An 18955-nucleotide genomic window follows, 5' to 3' on the forward strand; every position below is an offset into this window, starting at 1 on the left:
TGAAACAGAAGTTAGACTAACAGGTCTGTAATTACCCATGTCACCCTTTGATCCCCTTTGTGAATTAGGGATGCATTTGCACTTCTCCAGTCCATGGGGATCTCCCCTGAGTCCAAGGAAGCTCTCATAATTATGGCTAAGGGTTTGCTTACTTTCTTTTCTGCCTCCTTTAATATAACTGGATAGATCCCATCCACCCCAGGTGCCTTTTTTATGTTTAATTTCAACAATTTCTCCTTCGCTTTGCTCTCAGTTATTACAAAATCACTTAGCTCCCTGTTAGAGTTTGATAAGCATCTGGCCATCTCCTCCTTGAATAACTCCTTATGTGAACGTAGATGCAAAATACTCATTTAGTCTGGCAGCTATCTGAGAATGATCATTCTGCAGTCAAATCATTGGTATCAAGTGGACCAATCTGATTCATCCCCTTCCTTTTAGTGTTTATACAAGTAAAGAAGTATTTTCTGTTTTTCTTTACATCCTTTGCCAAAGATTTCTTGTAATCTACCTTCGCCTGCCTAACTTGGCTTTGCAACTTGATTACAGACTTGCTCATATCTTCCGTAGGCGTCTGTGTCGCCTGATAATTTATATGCATCCCATGCATTTTTCTTCTCTGCCACAAGCCACATTAATTCATCTGATATCCATTTAGGCCTAGACTGTGAACAGTATTTTTTAGTTGGTATGAAAAGCCTAGTACCTTCCAAGATTAAGTCTCTGAAGGCCCCCATTTAGAATTCACCATTGGTAACATCATCAGTTGAGCCAACTGTATAGATCAGTTGATCTATACGGTCAGTTGAATCCCCTGAATGTAGTTATATCTTTAAGTAAATCCCACATCATTACACTATGATTACTGCCACCTAGTGGTTCCTTTATCTCATGAAGAATCACTGCTGATAATCAGATCAAGAGTATTACTCCCTTTGTTTGCCTCTTCAACATGTTGCTGTAGGAAACAATCATCCAATAAATCCACAAAAGCCTTGCTAATGTGTGAGTGACCAATCCACAAGTTCCAGTCATCATCTGGAAAGTTAAATACCCCATTATAAGACATTCTAATTTACTGGCCCACTCAATTTCTCTGCACAATTGCTCATTAGGTCTGTAAAACACACACACACACACACACACACACACACACACAGTGCTTATGTCACACCATACTGACTCAACGTTGCACTGTCCATCTATGTCAACTGGATGCACTTCCTTAGATTTTATGTTTCTTAACTAACAGCATAACCCCTCCTCCCTTCCTATTCTTTCTATACACATTGTACTCCCCAAATTCCAATTCTGCACTGTTAATATCCATGTGGCATCACGTCTGATATCCCAACAATACCACTTTTGATGTCTTGACCAACACTTTAAATTCAGCAAATTTATTTACTCTACTCCTAGCATTGGTGTACATGCAAGTATACATACACCTATTCTTACTCTTAGTTACCCTAATACAACCCATGTATTTACTTGTTCCATGATGACTCCCAGCAGTCCTTGAAATCCCCAGTATCTTGCTTTGCAGGCTGCTACTCATTTCAATAGAAGCAGTGAAAGAATCACTTTCACCTCTACCTGTAGCTACCGTTAATCTATTGGTCTGTGAATCCCCCTCCACAAGATAGCAGTTTTCCGACCCACCTAACACTGCCTCAATAGCATCAGCATATATTCTTGCACCTTTTCTATTTAAGTGTATCCCATCCCTGTAGAAACAATCTCTCCTATTAACAAGAGAGATTAATATTAAAATAAAAATTAACAACAAGCAGAATATTAGAGCAAATAAACTAATATACAAATAGATAATAATAAACAGAAATATACAATAAATGAAATACAAAAAGCAGCTGAAAATTGTAGAACTGATGCAAGAAAAAAAATTTTTAAATATTATTAAATACTATAAATTAGTTTGTGTGAAAATAAGATAAGATAAGAGAGAGGCAGACAGACAGAAAAAAGTAATTATGTTCCAAACTTACACTGATTCCTTGGCTGCATGCAAGATACCTAAATACAGTTATAAGGAATCTCCATTATATGCTATTGCTGTTCATTGTGATGATGTTAGAGCCTAGAACCCAGTAAGTAATACTACTTCTTAGTAAGCATGTTCCATACATGATAATGTATGTGTACGTTCACATAGGTTATATAAATCACAGAAAAAAGTATCTGCAGAAAAAATATCAGCAAAAAATTATCCAATTTTCTTTCTCTCCACTACAAGCTGAAAAACAGTACAGATCCTCTAATAAAATTTCAAGAAAATCTTTGAGAGCTGCGTTATAAACTTCTGAAAACTGGTTTTCAAACCTTGCATCGATGTAGTAATAGTAGTAGTGGCATGTGATGCAAGAAAGCAAGTGTATGAGATTATACAGCATCAGCCAAAAAAAAAAAAAAAAAATCATACCATTCCCTCCAAATGCCTGTCCAGTTCCTCCTTAAATTTATTTAACCTATCAACTTCCACAACGACAGATGGAAGTTTGTTCCAGCAATTAACCACCCGCTGGCTAAAGGCAAATTTCTGCACATCTATTCTACATCTGCTTTTCTTAATTTGAATTTATGCCTCCTTAGGTTTGTAATCTGAACAAGTGGAAGGATCCCATCAGAATTCAGCGTGCTCAACCCATTCAAGGCCTTATACACCTCAATCAGATCACCGCACGGGTGCCTAGTCTCCAGCCACTGCAATTTGCAGAACTTAAGCCTCTCTTAGTAAGAGGATCCCTTCAATCCCCTCTTGCCGACCGGGCTAGCTGAGTGGGTAAAGTACCTGCCCGGCAACCCAAAGGTCGCGGGTTCGATTCGCGGCTCGGGCTTGGATCAAAGTACTGCAAAAACCTTGGGAGGTGCAATATGGCCACAGAAGCCGATGCGCCAACAACTACCAAATCAAAAAAAAAAAAAAAAATCAATCCCCTCACCAATCTTGTTGCCCTTCTCTGTACATGCTCAAGCAAATATACATCCTTCCTAAAATTAGGCCTCCAGACCTGTACGCAGTACTCAAGGCGCAGCCTGACCATTGCCTTATACAGAGGGATAATCACCTCCTTTTCCCTGCTAGCAAAATTCCTATGTATCATTGACAAAACCCCATGACCTACAATGGCAGCCTGTCTGCATTGCTCAGAAAACTTCATATCTGACTGCACAATTACTCCCAGGTCTTTTTCATTTTCTACCACCTTAAGTGTAGTACCACACAGTTGGTACGTTTCTCTGGGGTTACTTCTACCCATATGCAGTACTTTGCATTTGTCAAGGTTAAATTTCAGTTGCCACTTCTTAGCCCATCTACCCAAATTATATAGATCCTGTTGCAGTAGCACACTGCCATTACTGTCATTAACAACCCTGCCAACCTTTGTATCATCTGCAAACTTCGACACTAAGCCTGATATACCTTCATCAATATCATTAATAAATATACAAAACAACAGAGGACCCAACATCGAACCCTGTGGGACTCCACTAATAACATTAGTCCATGAAGAGAAGCATCCATTAATTACCACCCTCTGTCTTCTCCCACTCAACCATCCTTTTATCCATTGTAGCAACTTACCCTTAATACCATTCTGCTCCAATTTGTACAATAGTCTTCCAGGTTTTTTACATCTCATATTGTGAATGCCTTCATAACGAGTTGCCCCGATATTGCACTACCTCCAATAAGCAATGCTTCCCCACTAAAGAAGACTAATGTTACTTATTCTCGCTGCGGATACCACCACCAGTGGGTGGTGGTATCCGCAGAGAATACACTAGTGAAGTGTTGCTGATTTGAGAATCTCTGATATTGAAGGTAGTTTAATATCAGGGCAACTCGTTGTGAAGGTATTCACAATATGAGATATAACAAAACCCATTTCACCTACTTCGGTGATTTACTATGAACTAAAATGATACTACGCACTAACTTGTTCGATTAGTAAATTTTCCGTAGTCAGAGGCTTTCAGCAGTGAAACCTTTTTAGTACAATGGTGCCTTGCAATGCGACAGTCTCGCAATTCGACAGTTGGATTTCGGGCCGTCGCAAATGCTACATGATATTGCACAATAGAATTCTTTGCTGGACTATGTAGCTGCGTTTAACGTTACTAAATAGCGCTAAATAGTGACGGTTGCTTCATACATTTTAACCAATGGTATTAAAGAGCGGGAGTAACATTTAACCAATGACAGATAAAGCGGGAATAGATCCTACAATCGTTCAGCTACGTTAGCCCCCCCTCAAAGATAGCTACAGGTATGCCATCAGTTCTTCCTCAGTTATGAGACAACATTATCTCGTTAATAATCGTAGTCTGAGTTCATGTTTGCTCGAGTTGTTTGTGCCAATTTATAATTCTGCATTTCTTATAAAGTAAAAAATTTTGTGCTTTGGCAGTTTGAGTGAAATTTGATAATGGGTCCAACGAGAAGTGAACAGCAGAATAATTTAGGAAAGAAACACACTTGGTTCAGCATAGAAAAGAAGAAAGAAATTATAGATAATGTGCAGAAAGGTAGAACAATTACAGATGTAGCTCAAGAGTATGGCATCCCTAGGTCAACCGTGGCAACCTTTTGGCAACAAAGAGACAAAATTATAGGTGCTAGGGTGTTCTCTGGGGCAATGAATATTTCTGACAGAAACAGATCTTTAATCAATGAAGAAATGGAAAAGCTGCTTCTTACCTGGATTAGAGAAAGACAGATGAAAGGAGATCCAGTAACTCAGGCAATGATCTGTGAGAAGGCTAGGTTAATTTTTGAAGAATTTCAGAAGAAAATTCCAGGACGTATCTCAGATCAAACTGATGAAATGAAGGCAAGTCGTGGATGGTTTCATAGATTCAAAGGTAGAACAGGTATCCATAGTGTTCTCAGACATGGGGAAGCAGCTAGTGCAGATAAAAAGGCTGCAGAAGAGTTCGTGAAAAAATTTGAAGATTTAATCATTAATTGCCGCAGCAAATTTTTAACGGGGATGAAACTGGGTTATTTTATTATTATTATTCATATGGTTCAAGGAAGCTTGAGACTTATGCTGCACCAGCCAAAAAAAAAAAAAAAAAATTCCCCGACTTACCGAGAGAGAGAGAGAGAGAGAGAGAGAGAGAGAGAGAGAGAGAGAGAGAGAGAGAGAGAGAGAGAGAGAGAGAGAGAGAGAGAGAGAGTCAGAAGTAGAAAGGAATCACCAAGAAAGAGAAGAATGATGATATCCAGCTCAGGACCCTGGGTTTGCCAAGCCCATACTCACCAGATGCGAGCCCCTGGGGTTATTTTGGAAGCGCTTACCAAATCGAACATACATCATGCAAGAAGAAGTGACGCTCCCAGGACATAAGCCTATGAAAGATAGGTTTACCTTGTTATTGGCAGCAAATGCAAGCAGAGACTTTAAAGTAAAGCCACTTCTCGTTTACCACTCTAAAAATCCTCGGTGCTTTGGGAAGAAAATCATCAGGTCCAAACTGCCAGTGAGGTAGAGTTCCAATTCAAAAACCTGGGTAGACCAGAAAGTCTTCAAAGACAGGATTTTTGAGGAGTTTGCCCTGAGCATAAAAAAATTCCTCGTTGACAACAATTTACCTTTGAAAGCACTGCTGATCCTTGACAATGCTAGTGCCCACCCCCAAGACTTGGTGAACATTCTTGAAATTGACTTTGATTTCATCAAAGTCCAGTTTTTGCCTCCAAACACCACATCACTGATTCAACCCATGGATCAAGAAGTAATTGCCTGTTTTAAAAAACTTTACACCAAGGCTTTGTTTTCACAGCTTTTTGACGTGACTCATTCTTCTGATAAGACACTGAAGGAATTCTGGAAGACTGAGTTCAGTTTTCTTCACGCCATTTCCTTTATTAAAACTGCCTGGGAGGGAGTGACACAGAGGACCCTTTGTGCATCATGGAAGAAACTCGTTCCTTCCTTTTTTCGGTATGACAACAGTGCAGTCCAAGCCGCTGAAGAATCAGAAGCAGCTGTGGCCATGCGAGAAATCATTTTGACGGCGGAGAACCTTGACATAGGAGAAGTTGATGAGGCTGATGTGGAAGAGCTTGTGGAGGATCACGATGACGAACCAACTGTGGAAGAACTCAAAACACTCAGCAAACAGGAAGCAAAAGAGAGAGAAAAGGAAATTTCATATGAAGAAGAAGAAGACAGGGAAAAAAAGGGAAGATGCCAACAGCTGCCATTAAAGAAATTTTATTCCATTGGGAGAAGGTGCAGTCTGCTTGTTTAAAATGGCACCCCAACACTGCTGTTGTAACTAGAATGACAGACTTGTTTAACAACACTACTATGCATCACTTCAAGGCTATTTTGAAAAAGAGGGAGAGACAGTCCACCCTTGATCAATTCCTCATCCCCATTCAAGCCAAGAGGAGAAGAGAAGGGGTAGAACAAGATAAATAAAACATCCTTCCAACAATGAAATGTATGTACTCATTATGTATTTTGTAATTTCGTTTGTTATATGGTAGAATATAGTAAAGTCAATAATATTGTGTATTTCTCTCCGACAACAAATTAATCAATTTGCCATAAACTTATATGGAAAATACTGACCCGCAATTTGACTCTAATTTGGCGACGGAATACAGTTGAATTGCGAGGCACCATTGTATAAACATTTTGATATAATGGAAGTGGCATATTGCAATTGTTTTCATCGATATCCATAACTGGATACACTGATGATTGTGACCAGTTCTGAATTACTTAGTGGATTGTTGCTCTGTCTTATTGTAATTGTGACCTTTTAAGTGGTGTCAAACCTTTTCATGTACAGGAGCCATATTCAAAGTTAGATTTGTTTTGCTGGCCGTACTGGGCGATTCAATAAAAAATAGTGATACACTTTTACACAGCCACCAAGGTCAAGTAGAAGGCATGCCATAATTTGAATCCCATAACATTTTGATAGCACCTCATATATACACACGCTTCTGGTTGGGCATGTGCATATTTGATACAAAACGTAGATAAAAAAACAGAATTCAAGACACCAACACGTGGCTTCATAACTTCAAACCTCTCACATATTCACCACAACAAGCCCCAGTCTTTTTAATTTGTTTATTTTCCCTTATTTTAGCACTGAGTGAAATAATTAACAAAATTTAAAATGCTGAATTAGTTCACTTTCTGTGTGGCCACATAAAAATTATTTGCGGGCCGTATCTGGCTCACAGACCATAAGTTTGGACACCACTGTTTTAAGGTAAGTTGAAACTCCAAAGGAGATCATTCTTCCAACTTGGTACTGAGTTTAATGAACAGAATGTTAAGCAATTAGAAATCCTCAGTTTAAAAATGTTTCCAATAGGTAGAGTAAAATATTTATAAACTCTGAAATAGTACTTAAAAACTATCTTTAACTTATGTACGTGTATCTTTTCATTTGTGTAATCAATGTTTCATACCCTTAAGATCATTTTCCCTTCTAAGAAGTTTTCCCTCGTAAGAAGTTCTAAACTTCCACTGCCTTGGAAAACTTCTTATCTGGGTTCTTCTGTACTTCCCAACATCCTTCTCATGCCATTAGGAGTACACATCCCACCAGCTCAGAAGCACTAATATAATTCTGAATACAATCCATATCTTTTATCTTTAAAATAAATATAACATTAATTTAAAACTAAAATTAAGTTATAAACACTTACCTGTTTTATGGGAGGTCACCGGGGATGCAACATCTCTGTCACAGTTTTCTGGGGTCATAGAATCTGACTGTCTGGCTGCTGCCGCCATAAGGACAGTTCACTATTTTAATGTTTCAAAGTTTCCAAAGGCTTGCATTCTAGATATACAAAAATATAAATATTAGATACACACAATCACATATTTCACCTGAAAATTTCCAGCCAAGAAATCCAACATCTTAATGGAAATTTTAATGCAAAATTTGAATCACACCATCATAACTACACATAAAATAATATGCATTTGAGACAAGAAAAATTTTTAAATATTCACAATAACAGTTTAAACTGGAAACATAAATACCAGAAATATTGTGACATTGTTTCACAAGTAACCCAGGATGGAATATATACCTACTGATATCTTTGATGAAGATCAAAGATATCCAGCCATTATCTGACTTATTGGTGATCGCACATTCAACGTTTTTTGGCATATATCTGGTGTTTATTCATTTCTGCTCAGCAATTACAGATAATTTTAAGATGCAGGGGTAACGAGGATTTGTGAGCAGTCAAAAATAAAATAACTGTGGTGGAAAAAATTAGTATTTGTGGGATTTGTAAATGGTTTTTCAATTGTATTACCTTATTTACATTAAAAACAAATATTTTATTATTGCAATTATATATAATATATAGTTGCAATAAGCATATATAAGGATTACATATATTTTAGTGATGGTGTGACTGTTATTAACCATGGATGCAAAAAATAATTTTGATATCACATGCTTGGATTTCAGGAAAGCTTTTGATAATGTTGCTGTTGTTGTTATTTGGTTTTTAGGAGCATTAGCAACTAAGGCCATATTGCTCTGGGAATATGCGGTGGTCATTCCCTGACCTTTCCGCATCCTCCGTATTTGGTGGTGACGGGCTCGATGATAATGTTGCACATGGATCACTGGAGCCCACAGGGTTTGGTGCTAGGCCCATTGTTATTTTGTGTATTTATCAATGATATCGATGAAGGTATATAAGACTTAATGTCCAAGTTTGCAGATGATACAAAGGTTGTTAATGACAGTAAAGACAGTATGCTACTGCAACAGGATCAAGAAAAGTTATGCAGATGAGCTGAGAAGAGTAACTGAAATCTATATGCAGTACTTCGCATTAATAAATGCAGAGTACTGCATATAGATATCAGTAACCCAAGAGAAATGTACCAACTGTGTGGTGCTACACTTAGGGAAGTGGAAAGTGAAAAAGACTGGGGGTATTTGTGCAGTCAAATATGAAGTTGAGCGGTGCAGATGGGCTGCCAGGGCAGGTCATAGAATCTTGTCAATGAGATATACAAATTTTGCTAGCAAGAACAGGGAGGTGATTATCCTGTTATAAAAGGCAATGGTCAGGCCACACCTAGAGTACTGCGTATAGGTCTGGAGGCCTCGTTTTAGGAAGTATGTAAAGTTGCTAGAACGAGAACAAAGAAGGGCAACAAGATTTGTGAGGGGAACAAAGGGGTGCTCTTACCAAGAAAGGCTTAAGTTCTGCAAATTGCAGCACCTGGAGAGTAGGCACCTGCAAGGTATCTGATTGAGGTGTATAAGGCCTTGAATGGGTTGAGCAAGCTGAATGCTGATGGGATTCTTCTGCTTTCTCAGATTATGAACCTGAGGAGGCATAGATTCAAATTGAGGAAACACAGTTATAGAATAGATGTGCGGAAGTTTACCTTTAGCCAGTGGGTAATTGATTGCTGGAACAGATTTCCATTTGTTGTTGTGAAAGTTGATAGCTTAAATGAATTTAAGGCTGAACTAGACAAACATTTGGATTGACTGGATGGGTGAAATGGGAACGTTTTTTTTTTAAGCTGTTGCTGTATAAGCTTGCTTTCTTGCATCATATGCCTCAACTAATGCTAATCCCACATGTGCACGTCCTGAAATATGGCACTTAGCATACTGGAAGTGACCACTCAGGTGCAAACCAATAACCAGGATTGAAGGTGCCATGCCCACACCACATGGAGAAATGCTGCCCCTCTGTGTTATCAGGCAATAATAGGTAGTGGATGACTCTCTTCAATCGGTGCAATACCACCACTTTGCTTACTGGAGGCTTGAACTGGTGGAACCCATGTTTATTCTCCAGAGGAAAGCTCCAGCAGTTCCCCCCCCCCCCACATCTCTTCCATCATGCAGTATGATTGATATCTTTTGAGGTTATGATGGACATCATGGAGCAATCCAGCCTTTCTTACATTTCGAGGGTGCAGCTCTAAAATGGTGTTTGCAGGTCAGCTGGCCGCTAGACAGTCCACTAGATCGAACCTGTTGGTAACTCTTTAGGAGGTTTCCGGATCAACTAGTATAATCTTACCAAAAATTTCATTACTACAAACAGCATATCCTCCCCACCTTTTCTTACTACTGAATACATCATGAATTATCAAACTAATAGAACAAACTTATCTGAAATAAGACCTAAACTCCCAAACACTTCCTCATTCATTTAACAAATATACGTGGTCTCAGTTCCAATCTCCTTGATGTCCATTTTCACTTACAGTCTGCCAACCCAGTGTACTTTTTCTGGCAGAATCCCAGTTATCAGTTGATTCAACCACTGCTCATCTCAGTTGTCTGAATTATTCGCTGTACGATTCCTTTCACTTCAAAGGTGGTACTTGTGCATATATCCATTCTGATATTCCCTGTCAAAGAATTAGTATTTTGGAATCTCCTCTTTTTGAACTTCTCCAGCTTAAAATCTCTCTGATACATTCTGTCAAATTCATCTGTTGCCTCTATCATTCTCCCAACTCCACTAATCACTAGGAACTCTTTGACAATTGACTTTCTCCAGTTAAACTTTCCTAACAATGAGGTAATTTTCCTTGGTGATTTTAATCTTCACAACTGCTGCAATTGATAAAGGAATGGTTGAGTGGGAGACTGCAGAGAGTGGTAATAAATGGACACTGCTCTATGTGGACTAATGTTATTAGTGGAGTCCCCCATGATTCGGTGCTGGATCCATTCTTGTTTTGTGTATTTATTAATGATATCAATGGAGGTATATCAGGCTTAATGTCCAAGTTTGCAGATGATACAAAGGTTGGCAGCGTTGTTAATGATAGTAAAGACAGTATGCTGCTGCAGCAGGATTTAGAAAAGTTGGGTAGATGTGCTGAGAAGTGGCAACTGAAGTTTAATATTGACAAATGCAAAGTACTGCATATGGGTAGCAGTAACCCAAGAGAAATGTACCAACTGTGTGGTACTACACTCAGGAAGGTGGAGAATGAAAAACATCTGGGGGTAATTGTGTAGTTGGATATGAAGTTCCCTGAGCAGTGCAGACTGGCTGCCAGAGCAGGTCACGGAGTTTTGTCAATGATATATAGCAGGAGTGGCCAACTTAATTTGTGATGCAATCTACTTTTTTCCTTCAAAATGTGCTGTGATCGACCATCTCAAAAATTTCATTGCACAAATCGAGGGATGACTGTATATTTAAAATTCGTCGTGATCGACTGGTAGATAGCGATTGCTTCGTTGGCCACCCCTAATATATAGGAATTTTGCAAGCAGAGACAAGAAGGTGATTATACCTTTGCATAAGGTAATGGTCAGGCCACACCTTGAGTACTGCTTACAGGTCTGGAGGCCTCATTTTAGGAAGGACGTAGAGTTGCTAGAACGAATACAGAAAAGGGAAACAAGATTGGTGAGAGGAACAAAGGGGTTCTCTTACCAGGAGAGACTTAAATTCTGTCAGTTGCAGCATCTGGAGACTAGGCACCTGCAAAGTGATCTGATTGAGGTGTACAAGGCCTTGAATGGTTTGAGCAGGCTCAATGCTGATGGGATACTTCCACTTGGTGAGATTAAGAACCTGAGGGAGCCTAGATTCAAATTGAGGAAAGATAGTTATAGAAAAGATGTGCTAAAGTTTGCCTTTAACCAGTGGGTAGCTGATTGCTGGAACAGACTTCCATCTGTTGCTGTGGAAGTTGATAGCTTAAATAAATTTAAGGCTGAACTAGACAAACATTTGGAGTGACTAGATGGAGGAAATGAAGTTTTTTTTTTTTTTTTTTTGGCTGATGCTCTATAAGCTTACTTTCTTGCATAATATGCCTCAACTAGATGGTTTCCGTTTTCTAGTCACATGGACTAATGACCTCACTCAGATTGTTCATTTACCAGAACACTAGACAATCCTAACCATGCAGCCAACACTTGATCTTATTCTCACAAACAACCCTTCTAAGTACATGTTTGAGATGAGTGGTCCTCTAGGCACTTCAGATCACAACTTGGTGATGGTCTCTTCTCCAATGGAGCCGTTCTGCCTCAGCCATTCCCAACCTCGTGTTTTTTCGCATTACAAGAATGAAAAATAGGATGATCTGCAAAATTTCTTTTCTTCTTTTCCTTGGTCAGATTACTGTTTCAAAACTTCTGATGTCAACATTTGCTCAGATTGTGTCAGTGAAATTATTTTTCTAGGAATGGAATCCTTTATTCCACACTCCACTTTAAAATCTCGTCCTTTACCTAAACTTTGGTTTTCCAATAAATGTGCTAAGGGAAGAGAAGAATGTTGCATATCGTAATTGGCTTGTTTCCAATTCTTCAGTTTCACTTTCTGCCTACACCAAAGCGCACAATAATTGTAAAGTAGTCATTAATCAGTCCAAACTAGATTTTGAACAGGCTAAGAGTAGAAAATTTGCTTCTTGTCCAAATGGTAGTCAAGCATTCTGGTCTCTTGCCAAAGCTATTAGCAACTTATGTCCATCTCTATTCCCACCTACATCAAAACCAGATGGTTCAAGTGCCAATTCAGCCAAAGATAAAGCTGACCTGCTAGCATCCTACTTTTCCTCCACCTCGTGTATTGGTGATCTTGGTAAACCACTTCCCACTATTCCCATTCCCAAACTCCGTTTAATGCCTCTTCTGTCAAAAGGATATCAGAAGGATTTTGAGCAATCTTGATGGTAAGAAAGCTCAAGTCCTGATAGCATTTCTCCAATTATTTTCAAATCTTGTGCTACTGAACTTCTATTCTGTGTCACCTTTTTTCACTTTCCTATTCCAATGCTGTTTTCCCTTCTGCTTGGAAATTTTCTCATATCCAGCCAGTTCCTAAAAAGGGTGATAATACCTCCCATCCAGTTATTGTCCCATTGCACTTACTTTTACTCTTTCTAAAATAATGGAAAAATCAATTAACTGCTAACTCAAACTATCTAGAAACCTTCCATCTGATCAAAGATTGCCAGTATGGATTCAGTCAGTGTCGATCCACTGGTGATATTCTGGCTTGTGTTACCCATCTATGGACAAATTCGATAGAAAAGTTTGATGATATTCAAGGGCTCTTCACATTTCAAAGAAATCTAATCATATTCGACATAAAGGTCTTCTAAATAGGCTCCCATCTTATGGATCTCCAACAGTTTTTTGTAATTGGGTATCCAGGTTTATTTCTGACTGCTCAGTGCAGGTGATGGTAGATAGCTCTCTGTCTTTAACTTTTCCACTAATTCTGGTGTTCCCCAAAATTCAGTTCTTTCTTCCACTCTTTTCCTCTTGTATATTAATGGTCCTATTCCATTGACCAGAAATCATATCCAGAATTCTGCCAATGACAGCACAATGCATTCCACCAGCCAGTTTGAGAATCCTTGCACGGCACAAACTTCAACTTCTCGAATATCCACTACCAATTCCTTAAATGCCAATCTCCATGTAATTCTCCAGTGGGGCAAAGATAACTTAGTTGATTTCAATCCTTCTAAAACTCATCCCTGTCTTATATCTTGCAAAAAGGATTCCTCTGCTCCAATACTTATCTTCGATGACACTGATTTCTAGACAAGATCATATATCTCTATTGGGGATTACCCTGACTTCTAATCTCTCTTGGCATAAACACATTACAAATATTGCTTCCTCTGCTTCTAAAAAACTGGATTTTCTCTTTTGCTTTTGGCTTTCTTTTCTTCCAAACAGCTGTTCACTGCCATACCATGGGCGCCTCCGTAGCCAGGTGGGCAGGAGCAGCAGTGCGTAGCATATGTTCCTTGATTAGACCAGGGTTGGAGCCCATGACCAACAAATACGGAGGATGCGGAAAGGTCAGGGAATGACCACCACATATCCCCGGAGCAATATGGCCTTAGTTGCTAATGCTCCTAAAAACCAAACAACAACAACAACAGCCATACCATGGAATATTGTTCCCACATCTGAGGTGGTATGCCAAGAACTCTCTTAGGCTTCTAGATTACATTTAAAAGAGGGCAGTTAGATTAATTAATGACCCATATCTAACAGAGTCTGTTCACTTTAGACATTCTACTACACTTTTCTAATGCTACTTCCATGTGCATTGATCTTCTGAATTAGCTTCTATAATTCCCACTTTCTCTTCCAAAGCAGTCCAAACATGTGCCACAACCAGTCAACGTCCGTTTAGTGTTCAACTTGAAACTCACAGAACCAACTTTTCTTCTTCCTCATGTATTCATTCACTTCCATTTTCTTTGACAACCTTCCTTCATACATATTTCCTGAAAATTACAATCTACAGAAATTCAAGTCTAACGTCAACAAGTAACTCCTTTCATCGTTTCAACCTTAAGCCCATGCATGGTACTAAGTACTATAGGTTCTAATACCTCTCATGTTTTGGTTTTTTATAAAAATAAAAAATAAAAAAAATTATATATATTAGATGGACAGTGCAATATTGAGTCAGTTTGGTGTGACATAAGCACTGGGAAAGAAAAAATGAGGGTAGGAGTCTGTTATAGGCCTAATGACTCTTATGAGTACAGTGAACAAGTACACAGAGAAAGAGTGGGCCAAAACTCGTGCACTAGCAAGACTTTCGTGGATTTATTGGATGATTGTTTACTACAGGAGCATGTTAAAGAGGCAACTAGAGGGAGTAACACTCTTCATCTGATGATCAGCAGTGATTATTCATGCATAAAGAATTTACAGATAAAGGAACCAGTAGGTGGCAGTGATCACAGTGTACTGATGTGGGATTTACATAAAGATGTAACTATCCTCAGGGGTAAAGGGAAGGGTTTTGCTTTAGTAAAGGTGACTACAGTGGTCTCAGTTTTTTTTTTATGTTCTATACAGAGTGACTAACTGATGATGTTACCAACAGCAAATTCTAAATGGGAAGAATACAAGGAAGTAATCTTGGAAGCTACTAGGCTTTTTGTTCCAACTAAGAAATACTGTTCTAGGTTTACTCCCAAATGGATGTCAGATGAACTAATGAGACTCGTAGCAGAGAAGAAAAATGCATGGGATGCATATAAATTATCAGGTGACACAGAAGCCTATGGTATATATAAGCTATTCCGTAATCAAGTCACAAAGGAGGCTAGGCAAGTGAAGGCAGATTATGAAAAATCTTTGGCAATGAATGCAAAGAAAAACAGCAAAGACTTCTTTACTTATATAAACTCTAAAAGGAAGGAGATGAATCAGATTGGTCCACTTGATATCAATGGTTTGACTGTAGATGATGAGGGGAATGCCAGAAGCTTATCAAACTCTAACACAGAGCTGAGTGATTTTGTGATAACTGAGAGCAAAGTGGAGGAGAAATTGTTGAAATTAAACATAAAGGCAGATGGGGTGGATGGGATCTATCCAATTATATTACAGGAGGCAGAAAAGGAAGTAAACAAGTCCTTAGCCATAATTATGAGAGCATCCTTGGACTTGGGGATACTCCCCATGGACTGGAGATGTGCAAATGTGTCTCCAATTCACAAAGGAGATTCAAAGGGTGACACAACTAATTACAGACCTGTTAGTTTTACTTCTGTTCCAGGGAAAATAATGTAGTCACTGGTTAAAGAAGCATTTCAGGATCATCTAGACAAGGCAGCAGTAATAATTCAGACACATTTTTATTATTATGTCTAAGGTGGCACCTAGACTTCTGTCTATCTCCACCTGATAAACTGAATTTGTTCAGAACGTCTGCGAAACAGACCTGTATGGCAGGCCTCTTCGCCACCAGGGAGCAGCTGGCACCAAAGCCACAGCATGAGTTGTTCAGGGGAAGTCTTGTCTGACCAATTTGATTGTATTAGTAATGGGCACATGGTGCAATATTTTTTTTTTTTTTCCTAGTGCAAGAAAGCCTATGGCTTTCTTGCACCAGGAAAAAAAAAAATAATAAATAAATAAATAAAACAATGATTAAAAAAAAAAACTAATAATTAATAAAAGAAAAGGAAATTAAACCTATATCATGCTATGCGTTTCCCTCACCCGTAGGTAACTATCCAGATGACCTTTGAATTTCCCCAAACTGTCAGCCTTTACCACTTATTCCAGTAATTTATAACTCGCTGGCTAAAATAAAACTTCCTGCAGTCCAATCTAAACATCAACCCCCCCCCCTAACTTGAATTTATGTCCCCTAGTTCTAGCATCATTTATAATCTTGAAAATTTCATCCTCATTCATTTTACTGATGCCTCTCAGAGCTTTAAACACCTCAATCAAATCTCTTCTAAGGTGTCTAGTTTCCAAACTCTGCAACCCACATATTTGAAGTCTTTCTTCATAAAGATGCCCTTCTGCCGATCTCACCAGGCGAGTTACCAGTCTTTGCACTCTTTCAAGAAGCTCGATGTCTTTCTTTAGGTGCGGTCTCCATACTAGAACATAGTATTCCAAGTGTGGTCTAAAAAAAGTCTTATATAATGGGATTATCACGTCCCTATCTCTACTTGCAAAAGTGCAATAGATCATCGATAGGACACCATGGGCCTTCCTTGCAACTTGTTTACAATGCTCAGAAAATTTCATGTCTGACCATATCGTTACACCCAAGTCCAGTTCCTTTGTGACCATGTCACAAAGGAACTGGATGCAAAAAATAATTTTGATATCATATATTTGGATTTCAGGAAAGCTTTTATACTGTTGCACATGGAAGACTACTGTACAAATTGGAGCAGTATGGCATTAAGGGCAAGTTGCTACAATGGATAAAAGGATATTTGAGTGAGAGAAGACAGTGGTAATCAGAGTAGTAATCAGGTAAAGAGTGGCTGCCAGAGTAGGTCATGGAGTCTTGTCAATAATATATAGCAATTTTGCTAACAGGGACAAGGAGGTGATTATCCTGTCATATAATGCAGTGGTCAGGCCACACCTTCAATACTGTGTACAGGTCTGGAGGCCTCATTTTAGGAAGGATATAGAGTTGCTAGAACGAGTACAGAGAAGGGCAGCAAGACTGGCGAGGGAAATAAAAGGGTGCTCTTACGAAGACAGACTTAAGTTCTGCAAATTGTAGTGTCTGGAGACTAAACACCTGCAAGGTGATCTGATTGAGGTGTACAAGGCCTTGAATGGATTGAGCAGGCTCAATGCTGATGGGATTCTTCCTCTTGCTGAGATTACAAGCGTGAGGGGGCATAAACTGAAATTGAGGAAAAACAGTTGTCGAATAGACGTGCAGAATTTTCCTTTAACCAGCGAGTAGTTGATTGCTGGAACAAACTTCCAACTTTTGCTGTGGAAGTTGATAGTTTAAATAAATTCAAGGCAGAACTAGACAAACATTTGGAATAAATGGATGGGCGGAATGGAAAGGGGTTTTTTTTTTTTTTTTTTTGGCCAATGCTGTATAAAGCTTGCTTTCTTGCATCATATGCCTCTACTAATGCTAATGCATATATTTATATATTTTTTTTTATATTATAATGGTTTATGGATCCAGGTATTTACAACACATGTATATGTTACAAACAAATTTGTACATTTGTATTTATGCATAATATGCATAAATACAAATATACAGATTATGCATATTTATGAATGTTATGATAAGAAAATATGAGAAAACAAAACAGGAAACAAAAGGAAATATTTATTATTTAACATCTAAATACTAATAATCAGTTCACAAAAACCACATTATTGACAATAATCACAGTTTAATAATATGAAAATCACTGATTTAAATTCACAAAAAAAAAAAAAAAAAAATTATACAAATTATAATCAAACATGCAAGTACTGTATTGTAATAATCTTATTCTTCTTTGCATGTATATCAATCACTTCAATTATTAAATTTTTCCGATAACTCATTCGGGCCCTTTAAACTTATCTTCATGCAATCTTGCAATATTACAGTACAGATGCATATATAATAAAAAGGTTATAAAATGTATTGTTTATAGGCTGTGACCAAACCATCTTGTTTGTAGTATACAAAGGAAGAATCAGCCACAAGAAAAGGGAATGTGAAAACCATAAAGCGATACTGCCGATGATTGAATTAGTTTAGTGGCTGCAGTAGACTCCCCTGAAATTAAAAAAATATTGTAATTATAAAGTGCCCACAGGACACTTCATAATTACAGTAGCATCTGTCAGGAACCAATTCAGGCAAACCTATTCACGGCCTGCAATCTTGTTTGTGATATACAAACAAAGAATTAGTTGCAAGTAGAACATTTGTGTGAAACACTATCAAGAGATGGTTTGTGTGAAAATAAAGGGAACCTGAAAACCATAAAACTAAAATGCAGACAACTGAAATAGTGGCTTTTAGTTACAATTTGCACAGCCAGAAATATTACCCATTTAATTATTTTGAAAATTTCGTGTCTTTTGAATTTTAGTGATTTATTTTCGCCATGCACCACCTAACAAGTACCACACACTTAGTTGATGTGATTTTTCGTGTTGTGTTTATTTGACAAATTTATTGAATTTGTGTTTTATAAAATAAAAATTACTATTTTTCACCAGGGGGAATTTTATTCCACCGGTGGTGAAACTCACCCTGAGTCACCCCCCTGGATTTAACACTGCCAGCAACCATAATTAAATATAGGCAAACAGTCACAAATAGACACTACCTATACACTTATCCAACCTATTTGTCTATATGTATTAATATAAGCAATTACAGAAGATATGTGAGATGCAGGGATGACAAGGATTTGTATATAGTTTTTAAATTTTATTTCTTATTTATATTATCAACAAATATTTTATTGTTTTCTTTTTATCATTACGGGAAAAAATATATAAATTAATATATTATTTATGGAATGTGCAATTAGTTTTGTGATGAATAAGTAAATTAAATGCAAAGCTTACTTGTATCAAGACACCTCTCAATCTGATGGTTTAACATATGAAGAAATTAAAAGAAAAGGGTAGTAACTACATGCAGTCTCTT

At 38.0% G+C, this 18955-nt stretch overlaps 1 protein-coding gene across 1 annotated transcript in view; it reads right to left on the bottom strand.

Moving 5' to 3' along the window:
* The window catches only part of LOC150090593 (uncharacterized), a 135611-nt gene that overhangs the window by 94012 nt on the left and 22644 nt on the right, over positions 1 to 18955 (bottom strand). The window contains exon 2 of the mRNA XM_090386636.1: positions 7703 to 7839. Coding sequence (XP_090242762.1) covers positions 7703 to 7790 — 88 coding nt within the window. The 5' untranslated portion in view covers positions 7791 to 7839. The remainder of the gene's footprint in view (positions 1 to 7702; positions 7840 to 18955) is intronic.

Source organism: Mastigoproctus giganteus, chromosome 1, assembly GCF_048544385.1.
Source record: "Mastigoproctus giganteus isolate SK-2022 chromosome 1, ASM4854438v1, whole genome shotgun sequence".
Classification (NCBI taxonomy): Eukaryota; Metazoa; Arthropoda; class Arachnida; order Uropygi; family Thelyphonidae; genus Mastigoproctus; species Mastigoproctus giganteus.